This window comes from Schistocerca nitens, chromosome 2 (assembly GCF_023898315.1).
Source record: "Schistocerca nitens isolate TAMUIC-IGC-003100 chromosome 2, iqSchNite1.1, whole genome shotgun sequence".
NCBI classification, from domain to species: Eukaryota; Metazoa; Arthropoda; class Insecta; order Orthoptera; family Acrididae; genus Schistocerca; species Schistocerca nitens.
Genome location: NC_064615.1, coordinates 747,877,386 through 747,897,825, shown reverse-complemented (window position 1 = coordinate 747,897,825; position 20,440 = coordinate 747,877,386). Strand labels below are relative to the sequence as shown.

Here is a 20,440-nt window from a genome sequence, read left to right as displayed (position 1 = left end):
CATTTAGAGACAGTGAATGGAGCTGTGGAGGCTAGAAAATGGAATGCCAAACGGAGAAATCGGAATATTTCCGATATATTATCCTGTCTGAGTTCAACAAAAGGGTGACAGCAGAGGAGGCAATCAGAAACACTTGCACCGTGTCCATGGATAATGCCACTAGACAGAGAACGGTAAGAAATTGCTTTTCTCGTTTCAGGAGGATCTCTTTGACATTATTAACAAACCACGTTCAGAAAGACCGGTTCGGGGTTTGATGAAGATCGTTTAAACGCATTAATCCACAATGATCCACGTCATCGTGCTCGAGAACTGGCAAACGTGATGAACTATGATCACTCCACCATCGTGCGAAATCTGCATGCAATGGGGAGGTCTAAGCCAAGACCACAAAACTGAGAGGCCGGCCGTATGTGCTTCACTGCTTGGTCGTCATCAGTTGTCTCGAGAACAACACTGACCTTTTCATCCCGGTATCGTTACTGGTGACAAGAAATGGTGTCTTTATCCTAATATAAGCAAAAGAAAGGAATGGTTGGGCTCAAACAAAACAGCAACTCTCCGTACAAAGAGCTGCACCAATCCACGAAAGATAACGTTACGCATCTGGTGGAACAGTGGCCGTGTGGTGCACTACGAATTGCTTCCCCGTGGTGTAACCAACACTCCTGGTATTTATTGTCTACAAATTAGATGTCTTGCACACGCATTCAAGAACAACGACTAGAGACTACATGAAGAGATGCTACTTCACAATAGGCCCGCCCGCATTCTGCTAAGACGGACAAAAAACAATATACAGGAGTTGGTTTGGGAAGTCATTCCGCACCCACCTTATTCATCTAATGTTGCGCCCTCAGATTTTCACCTTTCCCGCTTTCTCTCGAACAGCCTTCAAGGAACTTGCTTTCCTGATGAAAATGCGCACCGAACCTGGCTCGACGAGTACTTGGTCTCAAAACCATGTGATTTCGACAATGGCGGAATCGAAAAGTTATCCCATCGTAGGCAGATTGTTGTAAATAGTGAAGGAGAGTATATTACTGGTGACTTAAGTATCTGTTATGTGTATCTGTTCTCAAACGCTGTGTACAATAATATGCCATGGGCCTTGACTATTCTATTCACCTAAAAACTAAGATTCTCTTCAATAAAAGGGTGTATATTAGAAATAATAAATAGCGACAGGGAGATGAGTGGAGAGGAAAGGACACCGTTGAACATGTCTTGTTTACTGAAGAGTAATTGGAATGGATTCAGGTGGAACATATAACCAAACCAACAGAAGGCGCTTTCATGAGATTCTTTGCTGCACTCATCGTTATAGGAAACGGCCTAAACAATGGTGTAACAGAACACGGCGAGATGAAAAAAAAAAAAAAATAGGCTGCAGATGGATGCTTAAAGCTGAAGATCATAATAAGCAGTTGAAGGCAAGGCATGTGAATACGTGTTGTTCAAGAGTTAGAACGAATGATGGAAGAACTTAGACCACCTCGATACAGGTGCGGACAGGATGAATCAAAAATTTTTAGGTACTTCCTGCTTCAGCGCTATCCAGTAACTGAAGACAGATATTACTGTTGTATCAGAATGCCATATGGGAAAAGAAATGTCACGACATAACAAATAGATTTCCCGGGGACGGATCATTTCGCCCATTCGAACTTGACATAAGTCGGTAATGTGCACTGGCCGAGGTGGTGTATAAGGCTGTGTGTATGAATTTCACTCACTTCTGCTATGAGTAAAGGAAGCGAACTGCACGGATCGATCATTGGCTTTCGGCATCAACAGGAAGTATTTCTGAACCCTCGCTTGCTTCTGTGACGACAGTATTGAGTGAGTGGATTGAAGACACCATTGCTCATAACCGTCATGGAAACTGCAGTGTGTCAATGGTGTTTAAGATGAATGCCGACTACAAGCATACCCAAAGCGTAACCAACATCCCACTTTACAACATCCCACCGTCCAGGCAATCTAAGCAACTATCAGATTCGTATCCACTACAACTAGTCAACAAACATTAAATGATCAAAAGTTTTTTTCTGGCACTCAAATTTCAAGAATCGTAATCTAAATGAACATCTACGGAGGTCCTTGATGGTCGTTATTCTTCAATGTGATTGTGTCGCACATCATCTAAATTCAAATCTTTACTAAGAAATTCAGAGCGCGTGGGTCTGGTACCATAACGTCATGAGTTCCACTACTAAAAACTGTTGTGAAACATTGAGACAGAGGAGCGTTACAGGTAAGTATCAGTTCCACCCAGAGGACCGCTACCTAGAGAGTGTTTGTTGAGATTACAACAAATCATCAAATAAAACTATGTCAATAAAATCTAGGACTATAACAACAAACAGTTCATACACAGCAATCTGCTATGGTCACATATCTTATAAATGAAAGGGAACAAGAGGCTGTAACGTGTCAAAATTAATTTTTAACAGTTTCTTGTCGTTATGTAAATAACGTGGTCGTTTCAATCTTACATATTATGACAGCAGCGAAATGTCTTGAAGCAGATAAAGGATGTAGAAATGCTTCATTTCTTGTAACTGAAGTCAGTGTGTGTGTGTGTGTGTGTGTATGTTTTAGAAAACTAGTATTGTAACCAGCTGTACAAGTGTTCATTCAGAAGCGGCAAAGAGCATCTATGTCGCGGTGACTGACAGCAGCAACGCACGCTAGAGATCATTCTGGGCGAGCTGCCGGCTATACAACAAAACAACAGCCACAAGAAATTATATACTGATTATTAAATAATAATGGTAGCACCCTACGTTTGTCTAGATTTATGGTTTTGTGGAAAGAAGCAGTTAGTCACTATCGAGGAGCCGAGGATTACGTGAGCTTGAGTCGGTAGGACGACTGTTGTGTTACTGCATGTGGGCCGGAACACTTTTACGTGTGTCTTTATCGATACTTTGCTATGAGAATTCGGTATCAACTATAAAGACAGTTGGAGATTTTCGGAGAATTTTTTTTTGAATGGTTTCGGAAGCTTAATGTGTGGATTTCGATTTTTAAACGAAAGATTATATGATGCAATAACGGTACTAGGGCAAAGTCAGTGGAACTGTTTAATGCCTAGTGTAGGGACAAACGGACCAAAAGTGAATTTTGATTACCAGTGTATTTAGCCCGCACTCATTGTTAGTGACGCAATTATAGAGATTCCCTTGCCCTAGCTGAACCATTAGAAGACGGAAAATCCAACTGCTGCCATTATTCCAGTATAGCTGATGAGTGACATTCAGTTAGGTTTGTAGTGGGTACGCGAGAAGCCAAGACAAATGTAATTTCAACCGCACAGGCTTTATTACTTACAACGTTTGCGTTTGTTTATTGGGAAAAAAGCAAAGAAGATGGACCCATTATTCTCCTACAGCACATCCTTCAAGGAAATGGAAGAGTTTCTTTGATTCAGTGATCATTGCTAAAGGATTATCTGCATTGGTCCCAAGGAGTATTCAGGCTGATTAGGGTAACTAAGGAGGCCTGAACCATATTCAGATGGTGGTGTCCACGCCTACATGTTTAAAATCTTTTGCGTCCACTGTAATGTACGAGAGCTGTTCGGAATGTAAGGTTCGACCAGGATCGAAATGGAAACCACTCTGAAAATGCAATGCTGCTTTGCACAGATGTGTTGGGCAGCGTCTCTAGTACGTTCATCGAGCGTGTTACTTCGCTCCTTTCAGTTCTGAGCGCTCAGTGAGCAAATAAAGCTGCCTAGAGAACAATGTCTCTGGCCAAGTATGAGGGCCTGGTGAGAGATTTCGCGTGATGTTATGCAGACCACACAACATAACGGTTATGCGTTTCCTTCCTCATAACCCCCGACCGCACTCTGCAGTAGTAGTGAAGATACTCCTGCAACATTTTCGATGGGAAGCGTTTGATCATCGACAATACAGCCCGTAACTGGCTCCCCCCTGCGTTTCATCTCTACTCACATGAGCCGTTGGCTATGAAGACAACGAGCTGCAAACCAGCATAGAGAAATAGCGAAAACCATAGGCGTCTGCCTTCTATGATGAAGATATTGCAAAGTTGGTACAACGTGTAGTGATCCAGCTACACGTGGCTAACAAAATTAAGGCCTAACCTGCTGTGGTATCCAGCTCAGTTATGAATCAAGCCATATATAGTGATAGTGACTCAGCCCTGCCATTAAATTTTCGCCGAACTATCGTAAAAGTCTGAGTCAATCCGGCTCGTTGCAAATCTGATGGCGTGTGGAAAAAACACTCTCTCATTTCTATAACAAATGTTTGACTGTTTTGCCTAACATTAAGACAGTTAAGTACGGTACAATTGCATGCAGGTGTGGTTATGATGATGTGATAATAGGAGATTTACTTCTAAGTGAACACACAGTTGTTATTATGTTTACTCGCATCTGCATATATTCCGCCAGTAGGGAGTAAGCAGCTCTGCTGTCATTGGCTGTTGCACTCAGCCTAATGGCGGACGCCACAATTCGAACAAATACAATGCCTGAATAATTGCGCATTAAATTCACTCATAGAAATTACGGTGCACGTATGTTTCACACTCACCAATAGATTCTTAAAATATCAGGCAGTGGCAGTAGCGCTAAAATTATGAATGAAAGAAGTAGGCAAAGGATTGGGAACAACAACACTAATGGAGGTCAACAAAGTTTACATTAATAACAAGATATCGTTAATATGATATTTATTTTAAAAAAGAACCAAATTAAAGATTATTTTCTTTGAACAAATTACAAATAAAGAATTTACAATTTTAATAATTGTTTTAGTCTTTGGGGAAAGCTAAAGCAGCTATCCTTATTTGCAGGCGGCGAGATGTACTGTCGCCGGCAACTTATCGTTGCAGACGGTGTGTTGAAGTCAGCTCCATCATGTGTAGATACCGCAGATGAATTATCTCATGTGGAATTTTACTTTCCACTCGGTGATGATTTCATCAGTGGTGTATTGTAGGCTACTGGATAGTTAAACGTTGTTACAGTTGTTATCAACATTCAGCTTCGCAAGAGCGATTTATTATGTCTCTCATGCACAACGCTGAAGTAACACAGTTCAATAGAGCTTTTTAAAGTTATTTCGATCGCGGAATTATAGTGTGTTCATTTACCATGTGAAAAACGCGACAGCGAACTAGCCACTGCTGGCGATATCATGCACACACATAATAAACAGTTTCTATATTTCTGTGGCACGATTAACGGTTCATGCACACGGTATTCAGTGACGGCGCGAATATGCATTTGAATTATAAAGCATTTAAAATGCACACGGTACAGTCACAGCGAACACAATTCTTTCCAGAACACCGTAACTACCATGTCGCTCGGTCCATAGTTATATTGTCGTAGTCACGCGATACATTTCGTGCACTTTAAACGTTTTTACATTCCATTAAAGGGAGGAACAGAAATGTATCTCTTTGTTAATCAGTTTCGTCCGCACCGATTGTTTCACAACACGACATAGTTAGCACACTTTTAACCTCCTTCCGCCTCCTCGGTACAAACATGCGTGTCACACACGCTCTACTCACACTGTTCGATCCTCACAATCGATATTCTGATCACTTTCACTCTGCTTGTACATTATCTCAGTATACATTTAACTTTACAAAGTAATCCCAACCAACATTAATGCAATAAATGGTAAATGAAGAAACAAAATATTTTACATATTCTATAGACAAGAAAACTAATTACTAAGGTCCAAAAGTGAAATATTATCAGGTGCATATTATTATTTTCAATTACGTTATAGAACAAAATAAACACTAGGCTATTTCACCAGAAATTCATGTACAAATACGAAAAAAAGAAAGAAAGCAAGAAATAAAACAGAGAAAAACCTCTTATATAGGTTGCAACTAGTGATGCCTTCACAAACGCTACGAAAAATGGTAAGCTCGGAGCGGTGACTATGTAGAGAAATATCTGGAAGGTGTAGCTAATAAAACGTTTCTGATATTCACAGTGGGTTCAATTTTGTGACCGATAGGAACTTACTTTCCGAATATCACCAGAAATTCGGAAGGAAGACGGTCCAAATCCGCGTTCATCCAGCCAAACGTAGGTTTTCCGTAATTTCCCAAAATCACCTAGAACTGGTGTTGGGATGGTTGCTTTCAAAGGGCACTGCTGATTTGCTTCCCAATTCTTACCTAATGACAACTCGCATTCCTTCTATAAAGATCTCGTTGTTGACAGAATGTTCAACTATAATATTCCTTCACTCCCTCTTTTGTAAACAGTAGCATGAAGTAATGTGTCTTTCCTAGTCTGCGCAGTTGCCAGTTATTTATGTTACTGAGCCGTTGTGTCTCGTAATGAAAGAAAAATGATTTCGAAAATAAAAATGAAAGAACTGTCAAATACTTTTTAGAAATGATATGCCTAGAAGTAAGAAATAAAATAGATTTGAGGAACATTTGACGTGCTTTTCAATAATGCTTGAAATCATTCACAGCAAATGAGGGCCGACTGAGAATTTAAAGGTCAATGTTTAACTTAAAATTTAGAATTTTAAAGAGTACTTGAGGGTATTTACTCTCTATGATCCTGAGCGTCGTTCAAAGGTAAATCAAATGCTTCTGTAACGTATTCTAAAAACTGCTTGACATTTTAAATTTAAGTTGACTGCTTGTACGTCAAGTTTTGAGTACTTTTTGAAACAATATTGTAACTGGCAGCAATGCAAGTCATGGGCTTGCGATATACACGTGTACAGATGACGGTAGCATCGCGTATACAAGGTATAAAAGGATATAAAAGGACAGTGCATTGGTGGAGTTGTCATTTGTACTCAAGCGTTACGCATGAAATGGTTTCCGACGTGATTATGGCTGCACGACTGGTATTAACAGACTTTGAGCGCGGAATGGTAGCTGGAGTTAGACACATGGGACATTAATTTTCGGATATCATAAGGGAATTCAGTATTCCGAGATTCACAGTGTAAAGAGAGTGCCGAGGATACCACATTTCAGGCATCACCTCTCACCACGGACATCATAGAGGCCGACGGCCTTCCCTTAACGACCGACAGCAACGGCGTTTTCGTAGAGTCAGTGCTAACAGACAAGCAACACTGCGAGAAATAGCCACAGAAATGACTATGGGACGTACGAGAAACGTATCCATTGGGATATTGACGCGTAATTTGCTGTTAATGGGCTACGGCAATAGGCGACCAACGCAAGTGACTTCTCTAACAGAATGACATCGCCTGCAGCGCCTCTCCTGGGCTTTTTATGGTATCAGTTGGATCCTAGACGGCTTGAAAACCGTGGTCTGGTCAGATGAGACCCGAATTCAGTCGGTAAGAGTTGATGGTAGGCTTCGAGAGTGGCACAGACCCCACGAAGCCATGGATCCAAGTTATCAACAAGGCACTGTGCAAGCTGATAGTGGCTCCATAATGGTGTGGGCTGTGTTTATTGCGTCCTCAGGACCAACTGAACCAATAACTGACTGGAAATGGTTATGTTGGGCAACTTGGAAACCATCTGCAGCCATTCATGGACTTCATGATCTCAAACTATGATGTCATGTCACCAGTCCACAATTGTTCGCGATTGGTTGGAGGAACTTTCTGGAAAATTAGAGCGAATGGTTTGGCCACCCAGATCGTCAACATCAATCCTATCGAACATTTATGGGATATAATCGAGTGGTCAGTTCGTGCACAACATACTGCATAGGTAACAATTTCGCAATTATGGATGGCTGTAGAGGCAGCATGGCTCAATATTTCTACAGGGGGCTTTCAGCGACTCGTTGAGTCCATGCCACTTCGAGTTGCTGCACTACGCCGGGCAAAGGTCAGACACGATGTTAGGATGTTTCCCATGGCTTTCGTCACCTCATTGTATTATGCGTTTTGTCCCTTTTTTGTGTAATGGGTGGATTACGACACACTGTCTTACTTTTGGGATTTTTTACTCCAGCTAACTACGAGTATTATTTCTTTCCTTTCTCAGACGTTATGTCTGGTTAAAAATGGAAAGTAACGCGGACCTTGATCAAGCATGACTTTCTTTTAACTGTACGGTATATGCTACATTGCATTTTGAACTTTCGGGTAATTGAACATGTATCAATAATTACAGATTTCTGTAGTTGTATATATATGTTTGGATGTAGCTGTATTGCGTTGATGTACTGGTGGATATTGTGTGGTATGACTCCTGTAGTTGATAGTATAATTGGTATAATGTCAGCTTTATCCTGATGCCACATGTCCTTGACTTCCTCAGCCAGTTGGATGTATTTTTCAATTTTTTCTCCTGTTTTCTTCTGTATATTTGTTGTATTGGGTATGGATATTTCGATTAGTTGTGTTAATTTCTTCTTTTTATTGGTGAGTATGATTTCACGTTTGTTATGTGGTGTTGTTTTATCTGTTATAATGGTTCTGTTCCAGTATAATTTGTATTCATCATTCTCCAGTATATTTTGTGGTGCATACTTGTATGTGGGAACATGTTGTTTTATTAGTTTATGTTGTATGACAAGTTGTTGATGTATTATTTTTGCTACATTGTCATGTCTTCTGTATTTGCTAGTATTGTACATCCGCTTGTGATGTGATCTACTGTTTCTATTTGTTGTTTGCAAAGTCTGCATTTATCTGTTGTGGTATTGGGATCTTTAATAATATGCTTGCTGTAATATCTGGTGTTTATTGTTTGATCCTGTATTGCAATCATGAATCCTTCCGTCTCACTGCATATATTGCCTTTTCTTAGCCATGTGTTGGATGCGTCTTGATCGATGTGTCGCTGTGTTAGATGATACGGGTGCTTGCCATGTAGTGTTTTCTTTTTCAAATTTACTTTCTTCAAATCTGTTGATGTTATGTGATCTAAAGGGTTGTAGAAGTGGTTATGAAACTGCAGTGGTGTACGCAATGTATTTATATGAGTGATTGCTTTGTGTATTTTGCTAGTTTCTGCTCGTTCTATAAAGAATTTTCTTAAATTGTCTACCTGTCCATAATGTAGGTTTTTTATGTCGAAAAATCCCCTTCCTCCTTCCTTTCTGCTTAATGTGAATCTTTCTGTAGCTGAATGTATGTGATGTATTCTATATTTGTGGCATTGTGATCGTGTAAGTGTATTGAGTGCTTCTAGGTCTGTGTTACTCCATTTCACTACTCCAGATGAGTAGGTTAATACTGGTATAGCATAAGTAATTCTAGCTTTTGTCTTGTTTCTTGCTGTCAATTCTGTTTTCAGTATTTTTGTTAGTCTTTGGCTATATTTTTCTTTTAGTTCTTCTTTAATATTTGTATTATCTATTCCCAATTTTTGTCTGTATCCTAGATATTTATAGGCATCTGTTTTTTCCATCGCTTCTATGCAGTCGCTGTGGTTATCCAATATGTAATCTTCTTGTTCAGTGTGTTTTCCCTTGACTGTGCTATTTTTTTTTTTTACATTTGCCTGTTCCAAAAGCCATATTTATATCATTGCTGAATACTTCTGTTATCTTTAGTAATTGGTTGAGTTGTTGATATGTTGCTGCCAGTAGTTTTAGATCATCTATGTATAGCAAATGTGTGATTTTGTGTTGGTATGTTCCATTAATATTATATTCATAATTTGTATTATTTAGCATGTTGGATAGTGGGTTCAGAGCAAGGCAGAACCAGAAAGGTCTTAATGAGTCTCCTTGGCGTATTCCACGCTTAATCTGTATTGGCTGTGATGTGATATTATTTGAATTTGTTTGGATATTAAGTGTGGTTTTCCAATTTTTCATTACTATGTTTAGGAACTATCAATTTAGGATCTACTTTGTATGCTTCCAATATTTGTAATAACCATGAGTGGGGTACACTATCAAAAGGTTTTCGGTAATCAATGTATGCGTAGAGTAGCGACCTTTGTTTAGTTTTAGCTTGATATGTCACCTCTGCATCTATTATCAGTTGCTATTTACATCCTCGTGCTCCTTTGCAGCTGCCTTTTTGTTCTTCACTTATAATTTTGTTCTGTGTTGTATGTGTCATTAACTGAAGTTAGTATTTTGTATATTGTTGGTAGGCATGTTATGGGGCGATATTTTGCTGGGTTTGCTGTGTCTGCTTGATCTTTAGGTTTCAGATAAGTTATTCCTTGTGTAAGTGTATCAGGGAATGTGTATGGGTCTGCAATGTAGCTGTTAAATAATTTAGTTAGATGTGAATGTGTTGAGGTGAACTTCTTTAGGCAGAAATTTGCTATTTTATTATTATTATTATTATTATTACTATGTTTGTATAATCAAGAGTATGTACATGAAGAGAAAGCAATGGTCTCAAATTATGCTGCAACTTGACTTTGATATTTATTTTACTTTTTCAACATGAAAGACGTAATTTCACAATTTCAGCACCAATGTGACTTTTTGCGAGCAAATAACTAGGCTTTGAAGAGATTGACTTTTTGACACTTCATTTACATAGCTAGTAGGAGCTGTTCGTGAAATATTTATGTTTTCCGTGAAATCACTAGTAAAGTTTTTCTTAACTGGTTATTTTCAAGCATTTAGACCCTTTTTGTTAGAAAACTTACCTCAAGATGATCAATTTTATATCCCATATGTCTAATTTTGCACATCACTTTTGGCTATGAAAATTCCGACAACATGCATTTTTTGGTTTCTAGGGATTCTTGTTTTCGTTGAGCTCTAACATTTGACCAGAAACAAACGAAGAAGAAGCTGTTATCGTCTTACATACCCTTTCTGTTACAAAACTTGTCTCAAGCTGGTTAATTTGATATCCCATATGTCCAATTTTGGACATTTCGTTTGGCTATGCAAATTCGGACAAAATGCATTTTTTGGTTTCTAGGGATACTGTTTTTCGTTGAGCTCTAATATTTGACCAGAAAGAAACGAAGAAGAAGCTGTTATCGTCTTCCAGCTTCCCTTAAGGAAATGGAAAAACCTCATTAGTCAGTCCTGAGACTGGTTTGCTGCAACTCTCCATGCTACTCTATACTGTGCAAGCCTCTTCATCTCACAGTACCTACTGCAACCTACATCCTTCTGAATCTACACTCCTGGAAATGGAAAAAAGAACACATTGACACCGGTGTGTCAGACCCACCATACTTGCTCCGGACACTGCGAGAGGGCTGTACAAGCAATGATCACACGCACGGCACAGCGGACACACCAGGAACCGCGGTGTTGGCCGTCGAATGGCGCTAGCTGCGCAGCATTTGTGCACCGCCGCCGTCAGTGTCAGCCAGTTTGCCGTGGCATACGGAGCTCCATCGCAGTCTTTTAACACTGGTAGCATGCCGCGACAGCGTGGACGTGAACCGTATGTGCAGTTGACGGACTTTGAGCGAGGGCGTATAGTGGGCATGCGGGAGACCGGGTGGACGTACCGCCGAATTGCTCAACACGTGGGGCGTGAGGTCTCCACAGTACATCGATGTTGTCGCCAGTGGTCGGCGGAAGGTGCACGTGCCCGTCGACCTGGGACCGGACCGCAGTGACGCACGGATGCACGCCAAGACCGTAGGATCCTACGCAGTGTCGTAGGGGACCACACCGCCACATCCCAGCAAATTAGGGACACTGTTGCTCCTGAGGTATCGGCGAGGACCATTCGCAACCGTCTCCATGAAGCTGGGCTACGGTCACGCACACCGTTAGGCCGTCTTCCGCTCACGCCCCAACATCATGCAGCCCGCCTCCAGTGGTGGCGCGACAGGCGTGAATGGAGGGACGAATGAAGACGTGTCGTCTTCAGCGATGAGAGTCGCTTCTGCCTTGGTGCCAATGATGGTCGTATGCGTGTTTGGCGCCGTGCAGGTGAGCGCCACAATCAGGACTGCATACGACCGAGGCACACAGGGCCAACACCCGGCATCATGGTGTGGGGAGCGATCTCCTACACTGGCCGTACACCACTGGTGATCGTCGAGGGGACACTGAATAGTGCACGGTACATCCAAACCGTCATCGAACCCATCGTTCTACCATTCCTAGACCGGCAAGGGAACTTGCTGTTCCAACAGGACAATGCACGTCCGCATGTATCCCGTGCCACCCAACGTGCTCTAGAAGGTGTAAGTCAACTACCCTGGCCAGCAAGATCTCCGGATCTGTCCCCCAGTGAGCATGTTTGGGACTGGATGAAGCGTCGTCTCACGCGGTCTGCACGTCCACCACGAACGCTGGTCCAACTGAGGCGCCAGGTGGAAATGGCATGGCAAGCCGTTCCACAGGACTACATCCAGCATCTCTACGATCGTCTCCATGGGAGAATAGCAGCCTGCATTGCTGCGAAAGGTGGATATACACTGTACTAGTGCCGACATTGTGCGTGCTCTGTTGCCTGTGTCTATGTGCCTGTGGTTCTGTCAGTGTGATCATGTGATGTATCTGACCCCAGGAATGTGTCAATAAAGTTCCCCCTTCCTGGGACAATGAATTCACGGTGTTCTTATTTCAATTTCCAGGAGTGTATTTAGTGTATTCATCTCTTGGTGTCCGTCTACGATTTTTACCCTACACGCAGCCCTCCCATACTAAATTGGTGATCCCTTGATGCCTCAGAACATATCCTACCAACCGATCCCTTCTTCTATTCAAGTTGTGCCACAAACTTCTCTTCTCCCCAATCCAATATCGTTGTATTGTAGTAAAATGCACTGATAATCGTTCAAAGTTCATTTGCATTGGTGCGAAGGAGGATACATGCTGCGTTCCCCAGCGCTAGTGGGTTCATGACACCCCGCGTCCACTGTGGCGTAGCTGGCCGCCGAGTGCCCTCAGCTCCGAGGCGGCCCTGTGGTGGCGCCCCAGCCCAGAGGAGGTGCCGGGAGGGCTCCGAGCCCCGACGGGTGGCGCTCGTGCGCCGTCGCCCGCGACGTCGGCGTCGTCGGCGCCGGCGGCGGGCGGCGCGCACTGCCCGGCGCGTCTCGGAGTGGGCCGGATCGGTTCGGTCCGGGAGAGGAGAGGAGAGACGAGGAGCAGCGGCCAGAGCTCGGCACAGATCAGCACGCCCCCGGATGGCGCCCAAAATAACGCGAGCGCTCGCCAGAGTGCCGCTAGGCACCAGTGCTCGCCGCGGCCTCGCCATGAAACCCTACGCCTTCGTCACCATCAACAAGCAGTATGGGTGAGTTGCGCGCACCGCGCACCGCCACCGCGGCAGCTGCACCGGGCCGGGAGGTCGCGGCGATACGTTTTTTGGCCTCGGTGCGGCGGGCCCCCCTGTAATACAAAGCGCTGGCGCCGCTCGCCGCGATCCCCTCCCACGCCGATGAGAAAGCGGCCAGCAGGCACCAGGCCACACGACAGCCGCTAATACCATCGCTTACTGTCGCCTCGCTACCGGGGGACACGTGCTCGTATTACAAAATCCGACGATAAAAACGGCAGCTCTGATTCCATCGCAGTGTGCCTTTGGCGGTGCTGGTTACTCGTTCTCAGAGCAAACCACTATACACCGGATGACTTCTATAACGACGGTTTTATTTCGTGAATGGTGTTGCGTGTTCGACAATATTTTGATACAAACAAGTCGGCAGTTTAGAGAGGGAGTGATTACGTACTCAAAATTCGAATTTTGTGAGGTGTAACAATATGAGCGTGGTGTACGCTTATGCAGATGCTTATGCTCGATGCTCTGCGAAGTAATCATCGACCATCCACAGCAAATTTTACCAAGCATATTATTTCGCCATTTTCTGCATTCTGAAAATTTGTGAAAAATATGCTGGTGCAGTTTAAAAGAAAATACTGCATCTTCGTGGAGCAAAACGGGAATCCCCTTCCTTACGAGAGGTTTTCGAAAAGTTTCTATATGTTTGTTTACAAACTATCTGTAATTTAACTGAAAATATTGTCCATACACTACACCCCAAGATTCTTTCCTACTCTACAAACGGAACAACTTAGGGGCGTCCACAAATGTGAACATCTGTCTTCAGTACAAGATGTAATGGCCAACCTTACACAGACACACAAAAAGGAGTAGTAGTGAGACAGTAAGATACGTTTCTTCACTTGTGCAGCCCTAGCATCTGTAGCTGCTGTACTAATACTTTATTACCTGTATTCTATGTCTATGAACTTGTTGTAATGAACTGCTTCGTCCTCGTACCCTTTTCATTTTTTATTTAATAAAATTTTCGTCAGTGGTTCCAATATCCTGGCAACTTTCACAAAACGCTTATAGCGAAAATAAAGTGCATTTTAGAAGTAGCGTCTATGGTACATGAATGATCATATATTTTATGAGGTTTAAACATTGGTGTTTCAAATAACTTACAGTTACGAACTGTATATAATTTTAACCAGTTCAGATGACATAGCAGAAGACTAATAAGATTCAAAGCAAAGGTTTCGTTATCACTTATCTCTTTTACGAGAATTCTCTCCTATCCATTTTCAAGTTATACGTCGCAATTGAATTTCCTCGCCAACCCAGTCGTATATCTGTTATAAATTACTTTATATTCAAGTGTTTCAGTAGCGTTGTATTTCCGTCAAGAATGCTAGCTAGCTTGGCTCTAATTTGAGGGCCAACGTTTTATTTTAGATAGCGGCTGGTTCGTGTGCCATTCTCTTAAACTTAGACTTAAAATAATTTTGGGTTGACGTGTATATATTCATAGCGCATAGTTATAGTTTATACATAAAATCTTGGACATATTTAATGCGCGATATGTGATGCGTTGGCTCATAAACAGTTTTGATTGCAATGATTGGTTACGAGATATGTTCACATTACGTTAGAAGGATCATACGAACATCCTTTCATATGGTCCAACAGAGAAGAACAGAATAAATGATATGATTTGGTAGATTCTGACACGAGGGAATCACGTGGCACACACCAAGGCTGAAACTGAACTGTTATCCAAGGAATCACTGACAGAGGTTTATGTAATATGGAATGTTAGTTTTCTTAATAATGATTCCTCCAGTCGAAACTTACTTAATGAGAATCGTAAGCAATGATGGGTTTTGAAGGTACTTTTCGTAGTTTCGAACATTTTATGTTGAAGAACGTTTACGACCTTTTACAAATTTAAAAATGTGATTTACAATGGACAAAACCTGTATTGGGCATAGTTACATTTTTGTAAGTGAAATGCTGCTCTTATCAAGTTCTGTAATCGATTACATTCTTTTCAATTCAGTTAAAATACTCAAAAAAAGATTGTTATTGCTTGATTTGCTTATGAGCTTCTCCAAACCCTCTTGTTAGTCTTCTTATTTACCGTAATGAACTTTCGAATTTACATGTTGAATATGTCGTCCGCGTGGGTCATTGTGTTATCTGAGTTAAATACATTTATACACGTTTTACATGTGTTGTACATAAATATATAAAAAACTGAAAACAACCCACATATCAGTCCATCCCTGTCGAAGTAATTCTTTCAATATTTTGCGACGCGTCTGAATAAATAAAAGCCTCCTTCCCCTGGCCCTTTCCCTTTCCGTCTTTACTGTTTCTAATTTCTGCCTATGGAACCTCAGATGCCAAAAAAGTACTATAAGATTTTCATTGAACTTGAGAGGGTGAAGGCTGTAATGATTTTCTCTGGAGAATAAGACTTGATACATCCGCTATTTTACCATCATACATATTTCGAATGAAAACACACATGGATCAAACAATTCAGCGTACAGTAGCTCTAGTATAAACTGCCTTGCTTTCTTTGCTGCTCGACGTGATTGCAGAGAAGTATTGGGTTGGTACTTCTTGCTGAGTGTGGTTCTGAAATTTGAATGGGAATAGTGAGGGGGGGGGGAATGGGAGGGGTGAGGGGAGAAGGGAGTGGAGGAGGGCAGCGTATGATGTAAACGTCTGCGAACAGAAATATACTTTGTTTTAGTCAGTCAAGAGAGACAACTGTTATGCTGTAATGTTAAGGTTATTTTGCGCGCACAAGTAGTGTGGCTTTGTGTCGTACTGTGTAGAAATGTCTGCCGATGGACTTGTTAGGCGTGAACTGTGTTAGGACTATGCTAGTTCCATACGGTTCTATGTAATTGCACTTCGTGATTCTAGACGTTACAGTGTCATTTCATTCAAAACATATGTGGCGTTTCGGCCACTGTTGGCGAATCTCTACACTGGTTCTATTTGTATTTCCAAATGAAAAAAAAGAAAACTAGAAGCCAGCTGCAACAATGAAAATAACGGTTAAGAAGACTTTTGTATCACTGATCAGTGCGGACTCATTTTTTAAAATGGCGTCAATGAGGCTATGAATAAGTTTATACAAACATGCAGCAAGCTTCATAAATTGCAGCTATCCATTCTCGAGCAGTACGGTAATTTTGCATGCCTTCCGTTACTATAAAGCGAGTGGAAGACGAAACGCTTTAGTTTTACTCTGCGGTGGTTTCAGCAGCCTGTACACGGTAATTCACATACACGAAGGTTTCAAACATACTCATTATATTATTGTAGTGTTTAGAGAAACGCTATTAAGTATAAACCTGCTTCATTGCACTTTACCAATTTTGTTCCATATCCTGACAATGTGCATTCACATGGTGTCATTCCAAATCTTGAATTGGTTACGACAGTGAGATATTTAGCTGTTCTCTGTCTCATTTGGCAGCAGTAAACCTTTTTTATGATACTGCCATTCACTTTGCATATAACTTTCAAAATATATCCATGTTGCTCCTTCTGAGACAGCAAAGACTATCTACACTCCAGTAGACTATACTTGTTCCACTGGCCAATGATCTGGGAATGTTTTCCTGTCTGTATTATATGACGTTAGTCCTTATTCCACTGTTCGGTTCTCATCTCTTGACAAATGGTATAACATTTAACTGGTTAACAAAGCGCTCCTCGTGATATTACACTGAAATAAAATGGTCACATGGCATTCGTGACCGGGCGTCCCCACATGGGGAAGTTTGCCCATTGAGTTGCAAGTCTTTTCAGTTGACGCCAAACTGGGCAACTTACGTGTCAATGGTGATCAAATGATAATGAAGACAATACAAAACCCACTCTGCGAGAGGAAAAAAATCTCCGATTTGGCCGGGAATCGAACCCGGGCCTGCTGCACGACAGTCATACGCGCTAACACTTCTTGTTTTCCTTAATCTCATTTTGTTCGTAATTGATCGTTGTATTTGTACGGGCGGACATCCTGTGACACTTGTTGAAGTTCATCGTTGAAATATTAACTCAGTTCTTTTTTATTACGGAGAGCAGCTAACCCTCTCACCGAACACGCTGAGCTACACTCAGCTAAGAGGGCAGGCGATGTTACAATCATCGTCATAAACAGAGCTGCGCCTAGAAAGACAAGGCCAATTGCAGTTATTGTTGGCAGGCGGGTAGATGGTACTACACATGTGGGATTTATTACACTTTCAACTTTGAAGGACCAATATTTATTGTGCTACATGACCACAAAATGTTCATTTTATAATGTCGGATCCTCATAATTGTGGATAAAAGTGTCCAGATACCGCGGCTGGGAGATGTACAGTTATCGGATACAGTCCTGTCGTAATCCATCCCATACCGCGTGCACCTGAGCGCGCAGTTTCAACAGAAAGGTCGGTAGGGTTGAGGTCCTGATGGCGCCCTCCATGGCACCCCACACATTCTCAGTCGGGGAGAGATCGGGAGATGCGGCTGGCCGTGGCATGGTATCCATATCTGCTAGGCGGGCACGGAAGGGGGCAGCAGTATGAGAAAGAGCATTGTTCTACTGAAATAGGGAGTGATTATGGGCGTTCACGAACGGCGGAACCACTGGTTACACCGTACTGTTGTGGCAGAGCCCGTTAGGAATACTAACTGTGAACGAGCACCATCGAATGTCGTTTCCTATACCATCATCCAAGGCTGACGGAACGTGTGGTGGGACCACAAACCGCTCTTCGTGGCGGTCTCTACTGTGTCTTGAGACACAGACGCGTAGCCGTCGCCTCCAAGGCAGAAGCAGGACTCGTCACTAAAGCTGACCCGCTGCCAAGCCTGCAGTGCCCCATGTCCGTCGTTGCCGACACCAGGCGAGTCGCTAGCGATACTGCTGGGGTGTGTGTGTCAGGCGTAGTCCCAGCAAGTCTTGCTTCATGCAAGAGTCTGCCAATGATACTAGCACTCGGGATATGTAGCACTCGGGATGTAGCATAGAAGGCAGGGCGACGCGCTGAATGGGCCCTATCGTTACCGCTGGGTCTGTTCGCGCGTGGCTGAAAATCCTCGGTTCTCCCCCTTGTGATGCATATCGGACGCCCGGATTCTACATGTTGTGCACGCTTGCCTGCCTGTATTCATTGCCACGCAGAGCGGTCAATAATGGTGTCCGTACCACCGGATGGCCCTCCCACAGCCCAACGATGCGGCCCCTCTCGGATTCGTCTAGCTGGGCAACTCGTTGTCGAAATGTCGCTTGGGCACAGCGCACGTTCAGGTGATGCTCTAGTGACGCTACCCTCTATAGCACTGGCCGTTTGGGATCTGTCTCTTATATCAACCGATGCACACGTTATTATGCCCCTACTTGCACGCCCCTTTCGCAGTGGATCGGTCGACTTGAAATACTGATTATGAGACAGCAGTGGTTCCAGTGAGTTGTTGAAGCATTTTTTTTTAAATATAGTAAGAGGGGTAGGGATTTCATGATGATTTTATTTGAAAGTGGCAGTTGTTAGATTATGATGTTATGTTGTGGCCATGTAGCGCAATACTCAGGAGTACATTAAGGCACACGATATTCAGTTAAGAAGTTGAAGCGTACTATGAAAGTCTCTTTTTCCGCAGTTAGTATTAACATGAGTCACTATTTCACTTCTGGAAAAACAGCGTATCACTACTGACTTCCTTCACATGACATATGAAGTTATTCTCTTGCATGCTGTAATTCTGCCTGGAGTCCAAAGCTCTTTCAGTGTTACTCACGTCTACAATGTACTCTCTGTAATGTACTAATGCGACGGTACACTAATTGCGGTGAGAATTTGCTGTCGTATCATGTGATTCCACAATTTCTGCAATAAACAATGATCAGCTTCGTAGAAGCGGTTCCATGAAGAACCTCTGCCTTAAAAACGGCAAGTAAGAAGCGATGGCAACAGTAATTGTTTTCACGTGAAAGTGGAATACTTCGAGCTTAAACCCTGATGATAGTCATTCCATTAACTATAAAGGAAATAATTTTTGTTTGTTCATATGAAGCCACCAGTACAGGCGCGACATTTAACACGGTACCAACAGGTACTTGGGCTACTGACAACGCCGGCTCGGGGGTGGATTTTCTTTCTCCATATTTTTTTCGATTACAAAAGGACAGAACTTCCCACACGACAATGCAGAAATGCTTAGAGCAACTAGTTGAGTAGAACAACGAGGAAAATTTCGATACTAAAACTAAACCTGACGATACAGATGTTTCTGACTATTGTACCATGCTATTATTTATTACACTTTCAACTTTGAACGACAGTTGGTTTATTGCGCTTCATGGTCACAAAATGTACGTGTAATAATGCCGGACCCCCATAGTTGTGAATACAAGCGTCCAGACATCGTGGCATGGAGTTACTAATTAATTCCACAACTATGGGACCTGTACAAGTCTTGAGTACGAGTTAGCGGTACTAACTGCTGTTACTCACTAATCGTGGTCCTATTGTTACACTAACTAGGAGCACGTTCTTATTTTCACAGAATTAAATGTATTGTACGGATCACTGGATAGGAAAGAAAGACGGGGAGCTGTGTCATTTGAAAGACCTCTGAGGCTGCAAGATAAGAGTCATGGAGAAAAAAACTAGTGACCACAAGAATGGCAGATAGAAAGTTAGGATTTTCTGATAGTGAGAATGAACAACATAGTATTAATTTAACACTGTGGAAGCCGCAGAGGTTTGATTTCAAATGACCGCCTTTTAAAACAAGAGGACACATGAACGAGATGCGAGAGTTGTTAAATCGGCCACCCACCCGCAGAGCTTTTCATCTGCTTTCATTTGTTTTTACTTTAGTGACAAGAATTTATCATCAAGAAGAAAAACATGAGTAGATTTCCTAACAAGGATGCCGGAACGCTGTGGCACTAGATAACGCTGAATCACAAAATCCAAATTCTCCTTGGCAGTCGACAGTGTCCGTAAAATGTACTTACAAAATTTATGAAACAGAGAGTCGCATTAAAAACAAGAGAGAGAGAGAGAACAGTGACAAAACAAGAGCATGTCTCTACAGCAGCCAAACAGTTAATATAGGACATCGTGAATTACCCCTTGTTTCTGTACATGCTTGGTAGTGACTTGGCGTGCGTTTCAAGGCAGAAAATAAATACCATTCACTGACTTTTTGTTTATATACAAACAGCTGTATTTTGATCTTATTTTAATTGCAATAGATTTGGAAGCCAGAAAGCTCCATATTCAGGTACATAATGTGGGAATCAATGT

The 20,440-nt window shown here is 42.3% G+C and overlaps 1 protein-coding gene across 1 annotated transcript in view; it reads left to right on the top strand.

Moving 5' to 3' along the window:
- Window positions 1-12,918: 12,918 nt before the first annotated feature.
- The window catches only part of LOC126236976 (aquaporin-11), a 234,642-nt gene continuing 227,120 nt past the window's right edge, over window positions 12,919-20,440 (top strand). The window contains exon 1 of the mRNA XM_049946694.1: window positions 12,919-13,145. Coding sequence (XP_049802651.1) covers window positions 13,036-13,145 — 110 coding nt within the window. The 5' untranslated portion in view covers window positions 12,919-13,035. The remainder of the gene's footprint in view (window positions 13,146-20,440) is intronic.